Raw genomic sequence first — 16034 nt, 5'->3', positions numbered from 1 at the left:
GCTGCTTTCAGATCTTCCAAGTATATGCCGAGAAGTGCAATTGCTGGATTGATGGGTAACTCTATATCTAGTTTTCTAAGGAACTTCCAGACTGTCTTCCAGAGTGGCTGAACCATTATACAGTCCCACCAACTATGAATAAGAGTTCCAATTTCTCCACATCCTCTTCAGCATTTGTAGTTTCCTGTTTGTTTAATGGCTGCCATTCTAATTGGTGTGAGATGGTATCTTGTTGTAGTCTTAATTTGCATCTCTCTAATAGCTAGTGAAGCTGAACATTTTTTCATGTGTTTCTTGGCCATTTGTATTCCCCTTGAGAGAACTGCCTCTTCATATCTTTTGCCCATTTTATAATTGGGCTGTCTGTACTATTGTCATTGAGTTGTAGGATTTCTTTACATATGCAAGGTATCAGTCTTTTGTTAGATACATGGTTTCCAAAAATTTTTTCCCATTGAGTTGGCTGCCTCTTCACCTTTCTGATAAATTCCTTTGAGGTGCAGAAACTTCTAAGCTTGAGGAGTTCCCATTTATCTATTTTTTCCTTTGTTGCTTGTGCTTTGGGTGTGAGATCTAGGAAGTGACCTCCTAATACAAGGTCTTGAAGATGTCTCCCTGCATTATCTTCCGGAAGTTTTATGGTACTGTCTTTTATATTGAGGTCTTTGATCCCCTTTGAGTTAATTTTTGTGTAGGGTGTGAGGTAGGGGTCCTCTTTCATTCTTTTAGATATGGATATCCAACTCTCCCAGCCCCATTTGTTGAAAAGACTGTTATGTCCCAGTTCAGTGGCTTTGGGGGCCTTATCAAAGATCAGTAGGTCATAGATCTGGGGGTATATCTCTGAATTCTCAGTTCGATTCCACTGATCGATTTATCTATCTGTGCCTGTACCATGCTGTTTTCATATAATTTACTTTAGTTACTTTAAAATACTTTAGCCAAAATATTAAATGAAGCATATTTAGCAAATGATAATTATTTAGGTGGTGGGTATGTGGGTTTTAATGATATTCTCTCTCTTTTTCTGTTGGTTTGAAAATTTTGATAAAATTGAAAGTCAAGTTATGTTAAAGGAGGGAAAATTTATATAATTAAATGTAACATTTGTTTTTGTCTTTAAAGGAACCCATTCAGACTTCTGGATATATTTGTCATTTTGAGGATTTAGAAATTAAATCTGTTCTTTTGGATGAGATATTGAAGGTAATTAAAAAAATTTCTATTGCTGACTTGACTGGGAAAGAGGTGGGAGGTGCTAGTATGATTGTCAGTAGGTGTATCCTCAGAGTTTGGAAGCGTGAGAGCTTTAGAGCCAGAGGTCAGTGAGTGATAGGTTTGATTATTATCTCTGTTTTTTCAGCTAAGGCATCTGAGGCTTGGAGAAGTAAGCTAATTTGCCAGTAGCACATTAGCAGTAGCAAAGGCACAGTTGGATGCCAGGCTTTCTGCTTCAAATCTGGTGTTCACATTTGGTAATGTGGACAGAGAAGGGACTGAGAGGTTGTCAGGGGCCAGAACATGCAAGGCCTTGAAAGCCTTGCTGCGGTGTTTGGACTTTATCCTGGAGTGTCTGGAGGAGTAAAGGAGGAGAGGACCTGATTGGGTTTCTACTTTGTGAAGATAGCCCTGGCTTCCTGGGTGGATGGGAGGCAAGTGTTAGGTTTTTCGATTGGGAAGAGAAGAGACCAAAGCTCCATCAAAGGAGCTTTATTGTCCGGCCATGTGCTAGTGGGCCAAAGCCTAAGATGGCGACAGCTCTGAGTGAGGGGAGCAGTAGGGCTTATATAGGATGGTTGGTGGGAAATTCTTTGTCCAGGAGCTGGCAGGTGTAGGTTGGCAGTTTCTCAGTGGGTACTTTTGGAGAAGGGGGCAGCCGGCAGGTTTCCATTAGCTGGCTTGAGAGTGGGAACTTGGGAGCGGGAAAGTTAAAAATTTTGAATGTTATCGCAGACTTGCAGAATTTCTAAGGGCAGGGGTGGGGTGAGGGCCCAGGGCCTAAACCTAACAGTGAAGGGTAGGGGAAAGAAGTGTCACACAGCTAAGTAAGAGATAGAATTAGTATTTGAGCCCAGGTCTTTTTGAATCCAACTTCATTCTCTTTCTGTACTTCTTCCTGTTTTACACTCAGGAGTTCTCTAAGGACTTTCCAGTTTCTAGCTACGTTGGTTTGTTGGGGGTGTGGGTAGGGAGGAGAGATGGGTGACTTAGTTTACCTTTTTCATGGAGCTGTGGTCTTTGGGAGCCATTGCTATTGTTTTACACGTGGGGCACTAAATTGTCTCTTATGCTTTGTGTTTTTTATTACATGGAATATATAGAATATTAGTGGGTTGTTTATTAACTGCTTGTTTTCTTTCTTTGGCCATTAACTAGCTCTTTCCTGCAAGGCTGGCTTTTATTTTAAAAGTTTAGTCATCTTGCTAAATTACAAAAGGAAAGCAGTGATGAAAACTGGTACTTTTTCTTTCCTTTCATCTGTTTGCCTGCTGCCTAAGAGGACTTCAAACGCCAGTGTTATTGCTCCTGGCAGGGAGATGGCAGCTGAAGGAGTGAGGGAGTAGAGGCTGCTGCTTCTGTGTTTTCTCCATCAAAGGAGGTGGAGCAGCGTATTTGACCAGAATTGGGGAGAACAATTGGAGCTGAGGAAAAAACAAAGATGCATAACTGTCAGGGATGCCTCCTGCCATTGCCCACTTTTCCCCACAGGCAGCCTAATAGCCTCAGGAAGGACTTGACTTGTGGGTGTTGGGCATTTTCCAGAAAACTCAAAAGACCTAAAATAAGGGCATTTCTTTTCTTCCCAGTTTTGCTCACAATAGGATGCATTTTTATGGGTTTTGTTGTTAAAAAAAAATCAACACATACTCTAAAGGCAACTATTTGAAATTCTTGCCCTTTCCTTTTTATTTATAGAATCCAGATCACCCAAACAAGGATTATGTAATTAACTTTGAAATCCGGTCCCTGCGAGATAGTCGTGCACTGATTGAGAAGGTTGGAATTGAAGATGCATCTCAGTTCATAGAGGACAATCCACATCCCCGACTTTGGTATTAAAAAAACAAAAACAAAAACAAAACAAACTCTCAAGATATCAGGTGGTTGGCTTTTTAAAGTCTCCGCTCTGTCATCCTCAGATCTCATCCCTGCCTTCTGGTGGGAAGAGACTTCCATTCTTGCTGCTCTTTTTGAAATACAGGAAAGCATTTTAGATTTGGAGGGCTCAGCATAAGCATGTTTAAATGTGCTGAAATAATCACTTACAACCCTGTCTCACTAGAAAACGATAAATAAAATAGTTGAATTCTGATTCAAGACTTGATTATCAGTAATTTGCAATAGGCTTTCCTGTATCTTTGTTTTATGAAGGCGCCTATTGGCTGAAGCAGCTCTTCAGAAACTGGACTTGCAAACTGCAGAGCAAGCATTTGTGCGCTGCAGAGATTATCAGGGCATTAAATTTGTGAAGCGCCTGGGCAATCTGCAAAGTGAGTCAATGAAGCAGGCTGAAGTTGTCACCTACTTTGGCAGGTTTGAAGAGGCGGAAAGGATGTATCTTGATATGGACAGAAGGTGAGTTGTCACGGTGTGGGCATCCCAGAGCACTTCCAAAATTTATGATTTTTCTTTTGCAACTGGGGAATGCAAAATAGATTAAAAGTATCTCATCATTTTGCTTAGAAAATAATTTTCAGTTTGGTTTGCAACTTAAATATTCCATTTTTTCCCTCATTAATTTATGTTTTGTAAATGGGGTAAAACTTGCTGTTTTTACATCTATTAATGACTGACTGTGGGAGATTTTTCATTTGGTAGGGGGGCTTTTATCATTTATGACAAAGCTCATTTTTTGGTTCTCATCTTTGGATCAGACCATTATTTAATTTTCTGTTGTCAAGGAGCATAGAATAAAAATTTAGGTACTGTTTTATTCTTTATACATCATTTTTTATTTGTATAAAATTAAGCATAACTTCATTACAGCTATAAACACTGTGTCTAATTTTCACTACTATTATTTATATTTCCAGGTGATCCCTAAAACAACACTTAAGATCTGAATAGAAATATAAATTAAAAAGTGTTTGTGAAATATGTTTTATTTTGAAATAAACTTGAGCATGCCTAAGACATTGATAAAAAGAAGTGACTATTATTTATATTGTTATTTTGTGAAATAATAAAAGTCCAGGAAAAATAAAAGGCAGGAAATTGTTTCCTTTTTCCTATTTCAGGCTCTCTCCGTTGCCTCCTTACCTGGTCTGGCAAAGTTTTATGGTCATGTTTAAAGACTCTTTTAAAGTTCTAAAACGTTTGTCGAGTACCCTTGTCTGTCTCATTCAGTGTTAGGTATTCTCAGCACCTAGCCTAGCACATAGTAAACACTCAGTAAAAATTTGTTGAATGAGTGAATGAATGAATGAATGCCATTGTTTGCAGAGATCTGGCTATTGGCCTCCGGCTGAAATTGGGAGATTGGTTTAGAGTACTCCAACTCCTGAAAACCGGATCTGGTGACGCAGATGACAGTCTTCTTGAACAAGCCCACAATGCCATTGGAGATTACTTTGCAGATCGCCAAAAGTGGTATGTCACCCTTCTAGGCTGCCTCCTCCACTGATGCAGCACTGAAAATCGGAGCTATCTCTGCAGCTTCTCGTGAAATAAGGCTATGGAAACGAAGCCCACCCTCCTTGATCTTAAAGTTCAGATCGCTCTAGATTCGTACTGAGGAGAAAGCAATCCTTAAAGTTGTGAGATGAACACTGTAAAAATGTGGAGTTGTGAAAGTCACAACTCTGGAGCTTAGCTGAAGCTCCAGGCAGCTTTCTTCTGTTGGAGACCCGAGTGTGCAATTCTAAGACATTGCATGATTTATTTCTGAAAAAAGGAAAAGAAAGTGTTTTATATTTGTTTTGTTATTATGGGTTGTTTCCAGAAATTATTGGTTTTATTATGTTTTTATTTTGATCAATGTTGTTACCTGTTTATGTCAAGGTTTGGGAGTCCTACAGCTGGATATCAAATTAGAACATTATTTCACAAGAATATCCAAACAATGTTGCAACTAAAACATGCTACGTGGTGCTTAGATTGCCCTCCCAATTGATATGCTTTGAAGGCATTTTGTAACTGAAGATGATGAAGAGAGTAGTATTAGTGCTGGTAATTCTAAAGAAGAAACATTTTTGGTGAAAGTGCTTGTCTATCAGGAGATTCACATTAATTTTAGAAGGTTTTCTTTTTCTATTCCATAGGTTGAATGCTGTGCAATATTACGTACAAGGCCGGAACCAGGAACGCTTAGCTGAATGTTATTATATGTTAGAAGATTATGAGGGATTAGAGAATCTTGCCAATTCACTTCCAGAAAACAATAAGTTGCTTCCAGTAGGTATTATTAATTTTTGTTTTAGAGTTATTAGGTTACTTTATAATATTTTTCTGTCATAGTCAGGAAATATCCTCTGCAATAAAGAAAAGTAACAATTATAATTTTACAGTTTCTTAGACAAGGAATGATGTTTTCATTTTCATTATTAAAACAATATATCAATATGATGGGATGCTTGAAAAATGGAGCAAAAAATCAGTTTTATTTCTACTACCGTAATTTGATTGTAGTCCTGTGTAGTCCCTTCAGTTTTATAAATTGCTTTTAAAAGCTAGCTGAATACATGAAATGTTTCAGATGAAGTGATATGTTGTCAGGGATTTGCTACAAGATAATCCTAGGTGTGTGCATATATATGTTTGAAATTTTCTATGATAAAAGTTTAAAAAGATATCTTAGCTTATTTTTGGTTATATTAACAACCTTTTCTAACGATAGAAAAGATAAACTAAAAGAATTCTCTGTAACTTTGTTCTTTTAAAGCTTCTTAATTAATGGTTTAATGAAAATAAGTTTGTATTTTATTTGTTTTATATAAAATGTAAATCTCTGAGCTATATAATTTAGTAGCAGCTCTCAATTGGAGGGCCTGGGCATGTATCAGTTATGAGTTCTGCTACAAAATTTTGTTTATTAATTAATAGATAAGTGTGGAATTCTAAAAATTCCATTTTCTCCTTTGTGAATGAGAGTAGTTATCCTTGTACCAGTGGCATTTTGGCTCATGCTTATTGTTAATCCTATGTTTTTTCCTGAATGGGAAACTGAAATAACTTATAACCCTGGGTATGGGGATAGTGTATCCTACATTAGTGTCATTGGTTAAGTGTCTCTGATGAAGTGGAAAAAAAATTTTCTGTGGAGTAGCGAGAGTAGTGAGTAAAGACTAAGTAATTATAGCCATTGAATTATTACTTAATAATAATTAGATAATTAAAATAAAACTTTAAAAAGTGGTACTGTTAATTTTAAATGAAGTTTTGGAGAAATTTTAATAATATGGGGAAATGCACATAATATTTGAGAAATGCAGGATACTTATATATATGAATATGAATATATGAAGATCACAGTACACACACAAACACATTTTGTATATATTCATAGTACAAAGATGTTAGCAAATCAGCAAAATATTGACAGGGGTTATTTATGTAATAGTAAGATTATGAGTAACTTTAATTTTTTACATTTTTAAATATCTTTTACCATACAAATGTATTACTTTATAATTGGAAAATTATAAGCATTACTACTAAAAATAGATGGATACAAAATATACTTCTATATTTCTCAAAAAAGTTTAGTTGGGAGGTGGGGAGACAAAAAACTCTGGCCAATAAAATATCCATAAATAAAAATATAGATTTTCTGAAAATGGAGAATGAAATCAAACTGGTGTGATTGGCTTTTCTGGTGGTTCTCCATCCTTGCCACTGCCCTCCACAGGAGCTCTGTTTTCAGCCCAGCTTCCTGGTTGATTCCCACCCTAAGTGATGAATGGGGGGCTGCATTTCTTCATAGAGGGGTTGGAGGGCTCTGTGAAGGTGAGGTTCCTGGTAAACCTCTAACTTTTAACATTGGGTATATGTACCATCAATTGCCCTAAAATTTTGTTTGTTTGTTTTTTTAACTCACTGGTATAGGGTTTGTTTTGGAACTTGACATCTTTGTAAACTAGCTACTGAACTGAGAGAAGAAAAGCACATTTCTTCAGGACCTGATTGAGAATCAGATCCCGAGTGAGGCAGCCAAGCGCTGGTTTTATAGAAGGCGAGACCTTAGCAGCCTTCCTGAGCTGTAGTGTCTTCCTCTATGCCTGTGTAAGAAAAAATCACTGTAGCCACCAGTCAGTTTAATATTGCTAAGTCCCTATAGAGTTTTGCTCAATTTAAATGTGATTTCCTTGGTCTGTGAAATCTGATGATATTATGTTGTTCTTCTAGGAAATAGCACAAATGTTTGTGAGAGTTGGCATGTGTGAACAAGCCGTGACTGCGTTTCTGAAATGCAGTCAACCAAAGGCAGCGGTAGATGCCTGTGTACATCTCAACCAAGTAAGGAGCGGAAGCTTTCTATCTGTGCAGCTTGTTCTCTTAGGAAGTCTCAGTCCTAACAAAACTAAACTCACAGCTATCATCCTTTAAAGACTGTTGCCAGTGTGAGGGTTAGAGAGCTTGAAGTAAATGTTGTGAAAGGAACTGGGTGTTCTCTGGCTTGAGGACCAAGAAAGTAATGGAGTTTGCAATCGCCTCTTGCTGTGTGACCATTAGGGGTGACCCACTCCTAACTAATTCATTATGGGAACGTGAACAGACCCTGTGCTTTCAGTCAGGCACATTTTTGTCTGGAAGTAATTTTATAATTTTCTGCATTTAATTAGGGTCAGATTTTGTTTCTTGAGAAGGCCCGGTTAATGGTCATTGCCGGAGGAGAGAATTGAGTTACTTTGTCAATATTAATTTTGGCAAATCTATTTTCCTTCCCCTTTATATAAAACATATATTTGATACTATTAAGGACTGAATTTTAATTGAAATTAAAGTGCAGAATTATAGTAGAAATTATAAACTGTCGATCCACAAAGTATCAGTGTATTTTTTTTAAGTATTTTCCTTAAAGTATTTTTTAAGAGCTCTATTTGTTTATAATTTAGAAATAATTTTAAATGTTAAATCTGATAGGACATTTTCTTAACTGAAATTGCATATTTTGTTTTATTATAAACAAGTGTATCTTTTTCTGGCTCATAGTTTCTGCAAAATTAGAATTATAAGATCAATGGTCTATAACTATGAAGGTTTCCTTTTCAGATCATTTCTTAAGCAAATCAAAGTCTTACATCATTTCAACACATGTCTAGCTTATTAAACCTATAATAGCCCTGATTTTAAGTGATTTTTGAAAAACACATACCAGTTGTTTTTTTTTATTGAGATAGTGTTATCATTATATACTTTAAGCTATTATTGTGTGAATTCTGACATATGTGACTGAAATACCTGGTATATTTTTTTCTTCCCTTAGTGGAACAAAGCTGTTGAATTGGCTAAAAACCATAGTATGAAAGAAATTGGATCCCTGCTAGCTAGGTATGCATCTCATTTATTGGAAAAGAATAAAATGCTTGATGCCATAGAACTCTATCGGAAAGCCAATTATTTTTTTGATGCTGCTAAACTGATGTTTAAGGTAATGTAATAATCTTGTACCTATTTTATTCGTTCTGGTTATAAATGTTTTCTTTTATACTAAGGAACACATTTTCCATTTTCTCTGGAGTCAAATGTTTGTTATACCAAAATTTCTCTAGTCTTATAACTATCACTCTGCATTATCTTAGCGTTAGTGACTTTTACTAAAAAGTCTATGTATTAGTACTAGCTCTTTATTGTATAATATAATTGTATATTTACTTAATCCTGAAATTAAAGAATTACAGAATTTGTGGGGTCTACAAAGCACTTCCCCTAATTGGGAATTAAATCCTGTTGATAGTCAAAAGAATTTGGAGTCCTTTTAAATTTACAAATTTTAAAGTCATTACATTTTTCCCAACATACATTTGGAAGAAGGATAACTAGTACAGAATTAATATATGCAAATTCTACAGTTCTAGTCTAATCCTTTCCCATTTGATTTAATTAAAAGGAAAAATTTCCCTCACAATTGTTTAAATAAATTTAAACGTCTAAAGGATACACCATGTTAACTAAATCTATCCTATCCCAGTGTACTTAGAACAATATTTTAAAATCCCTGTGTTATGGAAAATACTACCTATTCCATGAAAACTTAATTCAGTCTGATTTATATTTTAGCAGTACATTTTCTAATATGAGTTCTAATTTCAAGGACTAAATACTAAGGAAGGAACTAAGTATCAACAAGTACTAAAGAAAAGAAAAATGGCTTTTTATATCCTTATTTATAAATAGTATATGATTATTCCATCCTACTGATTTTCCTTCCTTTTTGGAGAATCCCTTGATAGTTAATTTTAGAAATGCTTATATTTGTACAAATACGTATTAACAGGTTTCTTTTCCAAATTCTTTAAATCTGTAAAGATTGCAGATGAAGAGGCAAAGAAGAGGACTAAACCTTTACGTGTCAAGAAGCTCTATGTGCTGTCAGCTTTACTTATAGAGCAATACCATGAGCAAATGAAAAATGCCCAACGAGGAAAAGTTAAAGGAAAGAGTTCAGAGGTAAGATGGAAGACTAACACTAAATCAGCTGAAGTGTGTGAGAAAAAACCCATCAAACTTCTCTTTAGGGACAAGTCATTTAATTTGCATGTTTGCATTTATTTTCTTAAGTGATTTGAGAAGGAATGACATTTAGATGTAGTACTCATATTTAGAAATTTATACTTACAAATATTGTAAATTATTTTTTCTGTGAGACTGATCTGTAGCCTTTTCTTTATTTTCTTATTTTTGTTAAAAATTTTTCTCACCTGGTTAAATACTCCTGTTTAATCAGTGAGTTTTTAATTTTTAAAATTTTTAAAGTTTTCTGTTTATTTATTAATCTTTCTTTTCAGTGAGTTTTAAAAACTTTCCTAGAATATGTATATTACTTTCATGTGTAAATGAACTTCTTATTAACTAAAAGTTTAATAGAAAATTGTATTCTAAAATTTGATCATACCAGTTTAACAAAATATGAAAAATTAAGTCTTTAATGACAGGTTTTTAAATAATAAAATCTGCTTATTTAGGTATTTTAATGTATAACAATTTCAGAAACTGTCTCCAGTGTTATGACTGTTGTGTGGTAGTTGTTACAGGATTTGTGTTGTGCTGACAGAAAATGTGGGTCTGCTTTCCCTGTAGGCCACTTCTGCTTTGGCTGGTTTGCTGGAAGAGGAGGTTCTGTCTACAGCTAATCGCTTCACAGATAATGCCTGGAGAGGGGCTGAGGCTTACCACTTCTTTATCCTTGCACAGAGGCAGCTCTATGAGGGCTACGCTGACACTGCTTTGAAGACAGGTGGGCGTTTTACACAATGCATATGTATGCCTGAAAATCTAGAAATTGAATGTGAATGGCCAGCCCCTTTGGTTTGTCTTTATATTAACTTCAATAACACTTTTTTCCTATGAATTTATATTAATACATTTGAGGTCATGATGCATAATTTGTTTTGTGCATACCCTCTTTGAAGTTCCTTTATTTTTCTTAATACACAAAAATGTAATCCATACTGCTCACGGAAAAATCACAAGTTTGAGGTCAGCAGAAAGAACACTTGCAGCAACTACTCTTCCATCCATTCAAAGTTAAACCCTTAACTCAGTTGAAATCCTTTTGGGCCTATATATGAGTATGTGTGTGTGTGTGTATATGTGTGTGTGTGTGTATAGGTGTGCATGTATATACATACACACATGTATTTTGTTTTTAAACAATATTGAGACTCTAACAGGGCATACTTTCGTGCACTTTTTTTTAAACATAATAATTTGTTGTAAAATCTTTCCATGTCAGTAGATAACGTTTCTAACATTTCTTTAGTATTTAACTTTTTTTTAAAATAAAAATGATAATTATCTAACAATTTCAAACAATTCAGAAGCACAAAGAAAAAAGTAAAATAATATTACATCTTATAACTCAGAGATAATTACTGTTAACATTTGGGTGAACTTCCTTTTAGATGTCTCTTCATGCCTATAAAATTGCATATAATTTTACTTAAAATAGTATCGTAAAGTAGATGTCCAGGAGCTTGCTTTTTTCCCTCTACAGTATGTTGTAGTTATCTTTCCACATTGGTAAACATAGATCTTAGTTATCATTTTTAATAGCTACATAATATTCCCTGGTCATTATGTACTATAATTTATAGAAGGCTATTTCCATGCAGTGTAGTGCCAGGATCTTGATTTCTCCTGGATTAGTGATATTCTAGAGTTTAGATTTATTAACTCTAAAAACAGCCTAATTATGAAAATTACGTTATAAACCGGCGCATCTGAATGACCGTAAACCATCCTGTCTCCTTCAGATTAGCCACGGCAGGGCCACCAGTATCGCTAGGGTCTTCCTGACCTCCCAGATCACACCGGCTGGGCCACCAAGAGCTCTCCAGTCTGTGTGTTCCTCTATAAAGTTCTATAGTTTTCTTTTTGCATGCCGTTGACATTTCTTTTTTGGTTTATTACCATTATTAGCATTGCAACTGTAAGAGTTTTTTTCTAATTGGTTCTTAATTATATGTAGTAATCATTTTATTTCTTTATGTTTGTTTTTAAACTGGCTTTCATTTAATTTCAACTGATTAATATGATATGATTATGTACTATTAAAGTAGTGTTTTTTATACAATTTATGCCCAATTTCTAGACTTATAATGCTGTAAGATAAATTAGACTTTTAACCTGAGATGCTTCACTTACTGGGAGAAGGTATCTATGTACTTTCAAGATTTTTGTCTTTCAGTGATAAAGTGATCTGAATCAGTGTTTGCCCTGTAAATTATTGCCTGTGAACCTATTATGTTGTGCATGTGAAATTAGAGGGTATTCTTTGTTGTAACCAAATAGAGATATTTTTAATAAACTTCTTCCACTGAACTTTGTTGTGAACACTTGACCTCAAAGTCAGTGTGTAGAAATCTTATGTAAAGTGCATGAATATACTGTTTTAACTTTGATTTATGACATTTCCAATATTTAACTACAGCAAGATATTTTTAAGATTGCAAAGCCTAGAGAAGAAAAAGACACAGTTTGTTTACAAATTTGATATTAGTTCTGTGGTGCATTTTTAAGAAAGCAGTTATAGCTGCAGTATAGAAAAACTGCAAATAAAAGACTGTAGCTGTCAAAATAAATAGTCTGAATTGACAATTAGAGGTTCATTGCACTTCTCTTTTCTCCAAGTCCTTTTGTTCCAGTAAAACAAACAAAATAGCAATATTACTGCTTTAAAATATCACAAAGAGAAAACTTCAGTTCATACCTCTTTGCCTTATTTAACAACAAAATGTTATTATCTTGAAAGTTATGAGTAACAATAGTGTTTTAGTTTCCTAGTTGCTAAAACAAATATCATATAATGGGTTGGCTTGAGCAAAGGGAATTTATTAGCTCAAAGTTTTGAGGCTAAAAGTCCAAAATCAAGGTGATGCTTTCTTCCAGAAGACCGTGGCATTCTGAGGCTGGCTGCTGGTGATCCTGGGTCCTTGTCTTTTCTATCTCAGGACAGGGCACACGGTGGTGTCTTCTCCTTTCCCTTCTGGATTTCCTTGACTTCCAGCTTCTGGCTGCATCTCCTGGCTTCTCCTTCCCTCTGACTTTCACTCTCCTTATGAAGGACTGCAGTAGTCAGATTAAAGCCCAGGCTGGTTCAGTAGGCCACACCTTGGGCCACACCTTGTGCCACACCCTAACTGAAGTAACCTCTTGAAAAGATCTTACTACAATGGGTCCACACCCACCAGAATGCATGCCAAGACCAAGAACATGCCCAAACTGGGATATACAGTTCAACCCACCATACATAATTTACTATTTTTTTTTATTGAGATATATTCACATACCACGCAGTCATACAAAACAAATCGTACATTCGATTGTTCACAGTACCATTACATAGTTGTACATTCATCACCTAAATCAATCCCTGACACCTTCATTAGCACACACACAAAAATAACAAGAATAATAATTAAAGTGAAAAAGAGCAATTAAAGTAAAAAAGAACACTGGGTGCCTTTGTCTGTTTGTTTCCTTCCCCTATTTTTCTACTCATCCATCCATAAACTAGACAAAGGGGAGTGTGGTCCTTATGGCTTTCCCAATCCCATTGTCACCCCTCATAAGCTACATTTTTATACAACTGTCTTCGAGATTCATGGGTTCTGGGTTGTAGTTTGATAGTTTCAGGTATCTACCACCAGCTACCCCAATTCTTTAGAACCTAAAAAGGGTTGTCTAAAGTGTGCGTAAGAGTGCCCACCAGAGTGACCTCTCGGCTCCTTTTGGAATCTCTCTGCCACTGAAGCTTATTTCATTTCCTTTCACATCCCCCTTTTGGTCAAGAAGATGTTCTCTGTCCCACGATGCCAGGTCTGCATTCCTCCCCGGGAGTCATATTCCACATTGCCAGGGAGATTCACTCCCCTGGGTGTCTGATCCCACGTAGTGGGGAGGGCAGTGATTTCACCTTTCAAGTTGGCTTAGCCAGAGAGAGAGGGCCACATCTGAGCAACAAAGAGGCATTTGGGAGGAGGCTCTTAGGCACAATTATAGGGAGGCCTAGCCTCTCCTTTGCAGCAACCATCTTCCCAAGGGTAAAACCTGTGGTAGAGGGCTCAACCCTAATTTACTATTAATTTACTTTTTCTGGAATGCCTCAGAAATTTCTAACTTAAATGGAGGAAAAAACGAACGTTTCAACACCAGACATTTTTTTGTCTGTGTGTGTATTTCCAAGCACCACAGTCATGCATGGCATTTGGTGATGGTTATTCTCATAGGACTGAGCCATGAATTGTCTTTCTGGAACCTTGGAGATGACACAGCCTCCTTCCTCCTACTTAGTGCCCCATTTCCCATCATTGTTTTCTTTAAATTCGTTCAAGTTCATTTAGGTACAAATAAAATACTAAAATTTAATATAGGTTCTTTCTCATGCATGTTCATGAATCATAACTACTTTTAACAGCCAAATTGTCCTCTCTTTCCTAGCTCTCCACCTGAGAGACTATGAAGACATTATTCCTGCTGTTGAGATCTACTCCCTGCTAGCACTCTGTGCGTGTGCCAGCAGAGCTTTTGGTACCTGTTCAAAAGCTTTTATTAAACTTGAATCTTTAGAGACCCTCAGTTTGGAACAGAAACAGCAATATGAAGACCTTGCTCTTGAAATCTTCACCAAACATACTCCAAAAGATAATAGAAAATCTGAATTGGACAGCCTTCTTGAAGGGTAGGCTTATTATAATTGACGGATGTCTTTCTACCTTATTAGAAGCTTGGACGTCTACATGTATAGAAGTGTGATATAATGATTAAAACATGACATTTTGAAATTATTTACCTTAACATTATACCCTATTTTATTTAGTCTTACAAGTGCACTAATGCTTTATTTTCTCATTGTAAGAAAAGTTTTTATTTGAAGCTTACCTTGAAACTTTTTTTCATTCTTCAGTTTTTTGTGTAAAAAATAAATTATACTAATTAGAAGTTTTAAAGTATAATTCATTGTTTTCCTCTTATTTTTATAGTGGGGAGGGGAAGCTGCCAACATGTGTTGCCACAGGAAGCCCGATCACTGAATATCAATTCTGGATGTGCAGCGTGTGCAAGCACTGTGTTCTGGCCCAGGAAATCAGTAACTACAACTTCTGCCCCTTATGCCATAGTTCAGTGGGATAAAGAAATGCCAAATTGCATATAACTGTAAAATATATGTAGCACATAGACATAGCTCTAACTGTGCATATAAGTTTGATTTCCATAAGTTTTATATGAAAAGCAGTCTCTCTTCTTGACTGTGTAAAAATTATATATATTAATATAATAAATTATATATATAAATTTTTGTACAAAAATACAACTCTGAAATAATGAGGTTGATTTTCATATCAATTTATGGAAATAAACCTTATTTTATATGTATCAGTTTATCTTTTGGTTGGTTACATGATTCTATGAAAATATTCCAAATAAGAAATGTTTTTTTCACAGTGTCAAAGTTACTAATTAAAAAAAACTTGGGGGATGGGGTGAGGGAAGCAAGGGAGAGGGCAAAGTTGAATTTAGGGAAGTGACATACCCTGTATTAGAAAGTTGAACAATTGTAGTACTGAAATGAACTCTGTCTCTAGCTATATTTACTTTAATTAAATGTCTTGGCTGTTTTCTATATTTTATTTTAAGAAGTAAGGAGAAAGCATTTTAAGACAGTTTTTACAGTTTGAATAGTTTCTAACAGCCTTATTCTTTGTCCTTTTTATATCTACCCTTTTCGTCTGTTCCAAGACATGGTGTTTATTCTTCATATTATTGTGTAAAAAACTTGACTCTATTTATAATGATGTATTTTTACACAAAAATACTCCTTTTCTAGTTATAGTTTCAGTTTTGAAACATTGCCACCAAGCTAGACCCTTTTTTTTATTAAATTCAGTTTTATTGAAATACATTAACACAATACAATCATCCATGATATACAATCCACTGTCCACAGTATGATAACATAGTTATGCGTTCATCACCACAGTCTATCTCTGAACATTTTCCTTGCATCAGAAAGAACCAGAACAAGAATAAAAAATAAAAGTGAAAAAAGAACACCCAAATCATCCCCCCATCCCACCCCATTTGTCCTTTAGTTTTTATCCCCATTCCTCCACTCATCCATACACTAGATAAAGGGGGTGTGATCCACAAGGTCTTCACAATCACACTGTCACCCCTTGTAATCTACATTATTTTATAATTTAGACCCTTCTTTTAACTGACTTGTGCTGTGGGGAGTGTTCTTTCTTGGCATGTGTCTGTTTTAACTCAATATCATTAATTTAAAAGAGAAAAATTGTGATCATCAATGGGCAATTTCTTACCTGTTTTCCATTGTTAATATTGTTCTCCATTTAATTCTTATGAACTTATAT

The 16034-nt window shown here is 35.4% G+C and overlaps 1 protein-coding gene across 2 annotated transcripts in view; it reads left to right on the top strand.

The window, feature by feature from the left end:
- The window catches only part of WDR35 (WD repeat domain 35), a 71567-nt gene extending 55926 nt beyond the window's left edge, over window positions 1-15641 (top strand). For both annotated transcript variants that reach the window (XM_037812907.1, XM_037812906.1), the window contains 11 exons: window positions 1126-1206; window positions 2917-3053; window positions 3373-3576; window positions 4444-4590; window positions 5262-5394; window positions 7345-7455; window positions 8426-8590; window positions 9469-9609; window positions 10240-10396; window positions 14101-14341; window positions 14643-15641. In XM_037812907.1, the coding sequence (XP_037668835.1) occupies window positions 1126-1206; window positions 2917-3053; window positions 3373-3576; window positions 4444-4590; window positions 5262-5394; window positions 7345-7455; window positions 8426-8590; window positions 9469-9609; window positions 10240-10396; window positions 14101-14341; window positions 14643-14793 (1668 nt within the window). In that variant the 3' untranslated portion in view covers window positions 14794-15641. The remainder of the gene's footprint in view (window positions 1-1125; window positions 1207-2916; window positions 3054-3372; window positions 3577-4443; window positions 4591-5261; window positions 5395-7344; window positions 7456-8425; window positions 8591-9468; window positions 9610-10239; window positions 10397-14100; window positions 14342-14642) is intronic.
- The last annotated feature ends 393 nt before the right edge of the window (window positions 15642-16034 follow it).

The sequence above is a fragment of the Choloepus didactylus genome, chromosome 20 (assembly GCF_015220235.1).
Source record: "Choloepus didactylus isolate mChoDid1 chromosome 20, mChoDid1.pri, whole genome shotgun sequence".
Taxonomy (NCBI): Eukaryota; Metazoa; Chordata; class Mammalia; order Pilosa; family Megalonychidae; genus Choloepus; species Choloepus didactylus.
Note: the sequence above shows the minus strand (reverse complement) of the source record. Positions and strands in the feature narration are given on the sequence as shown.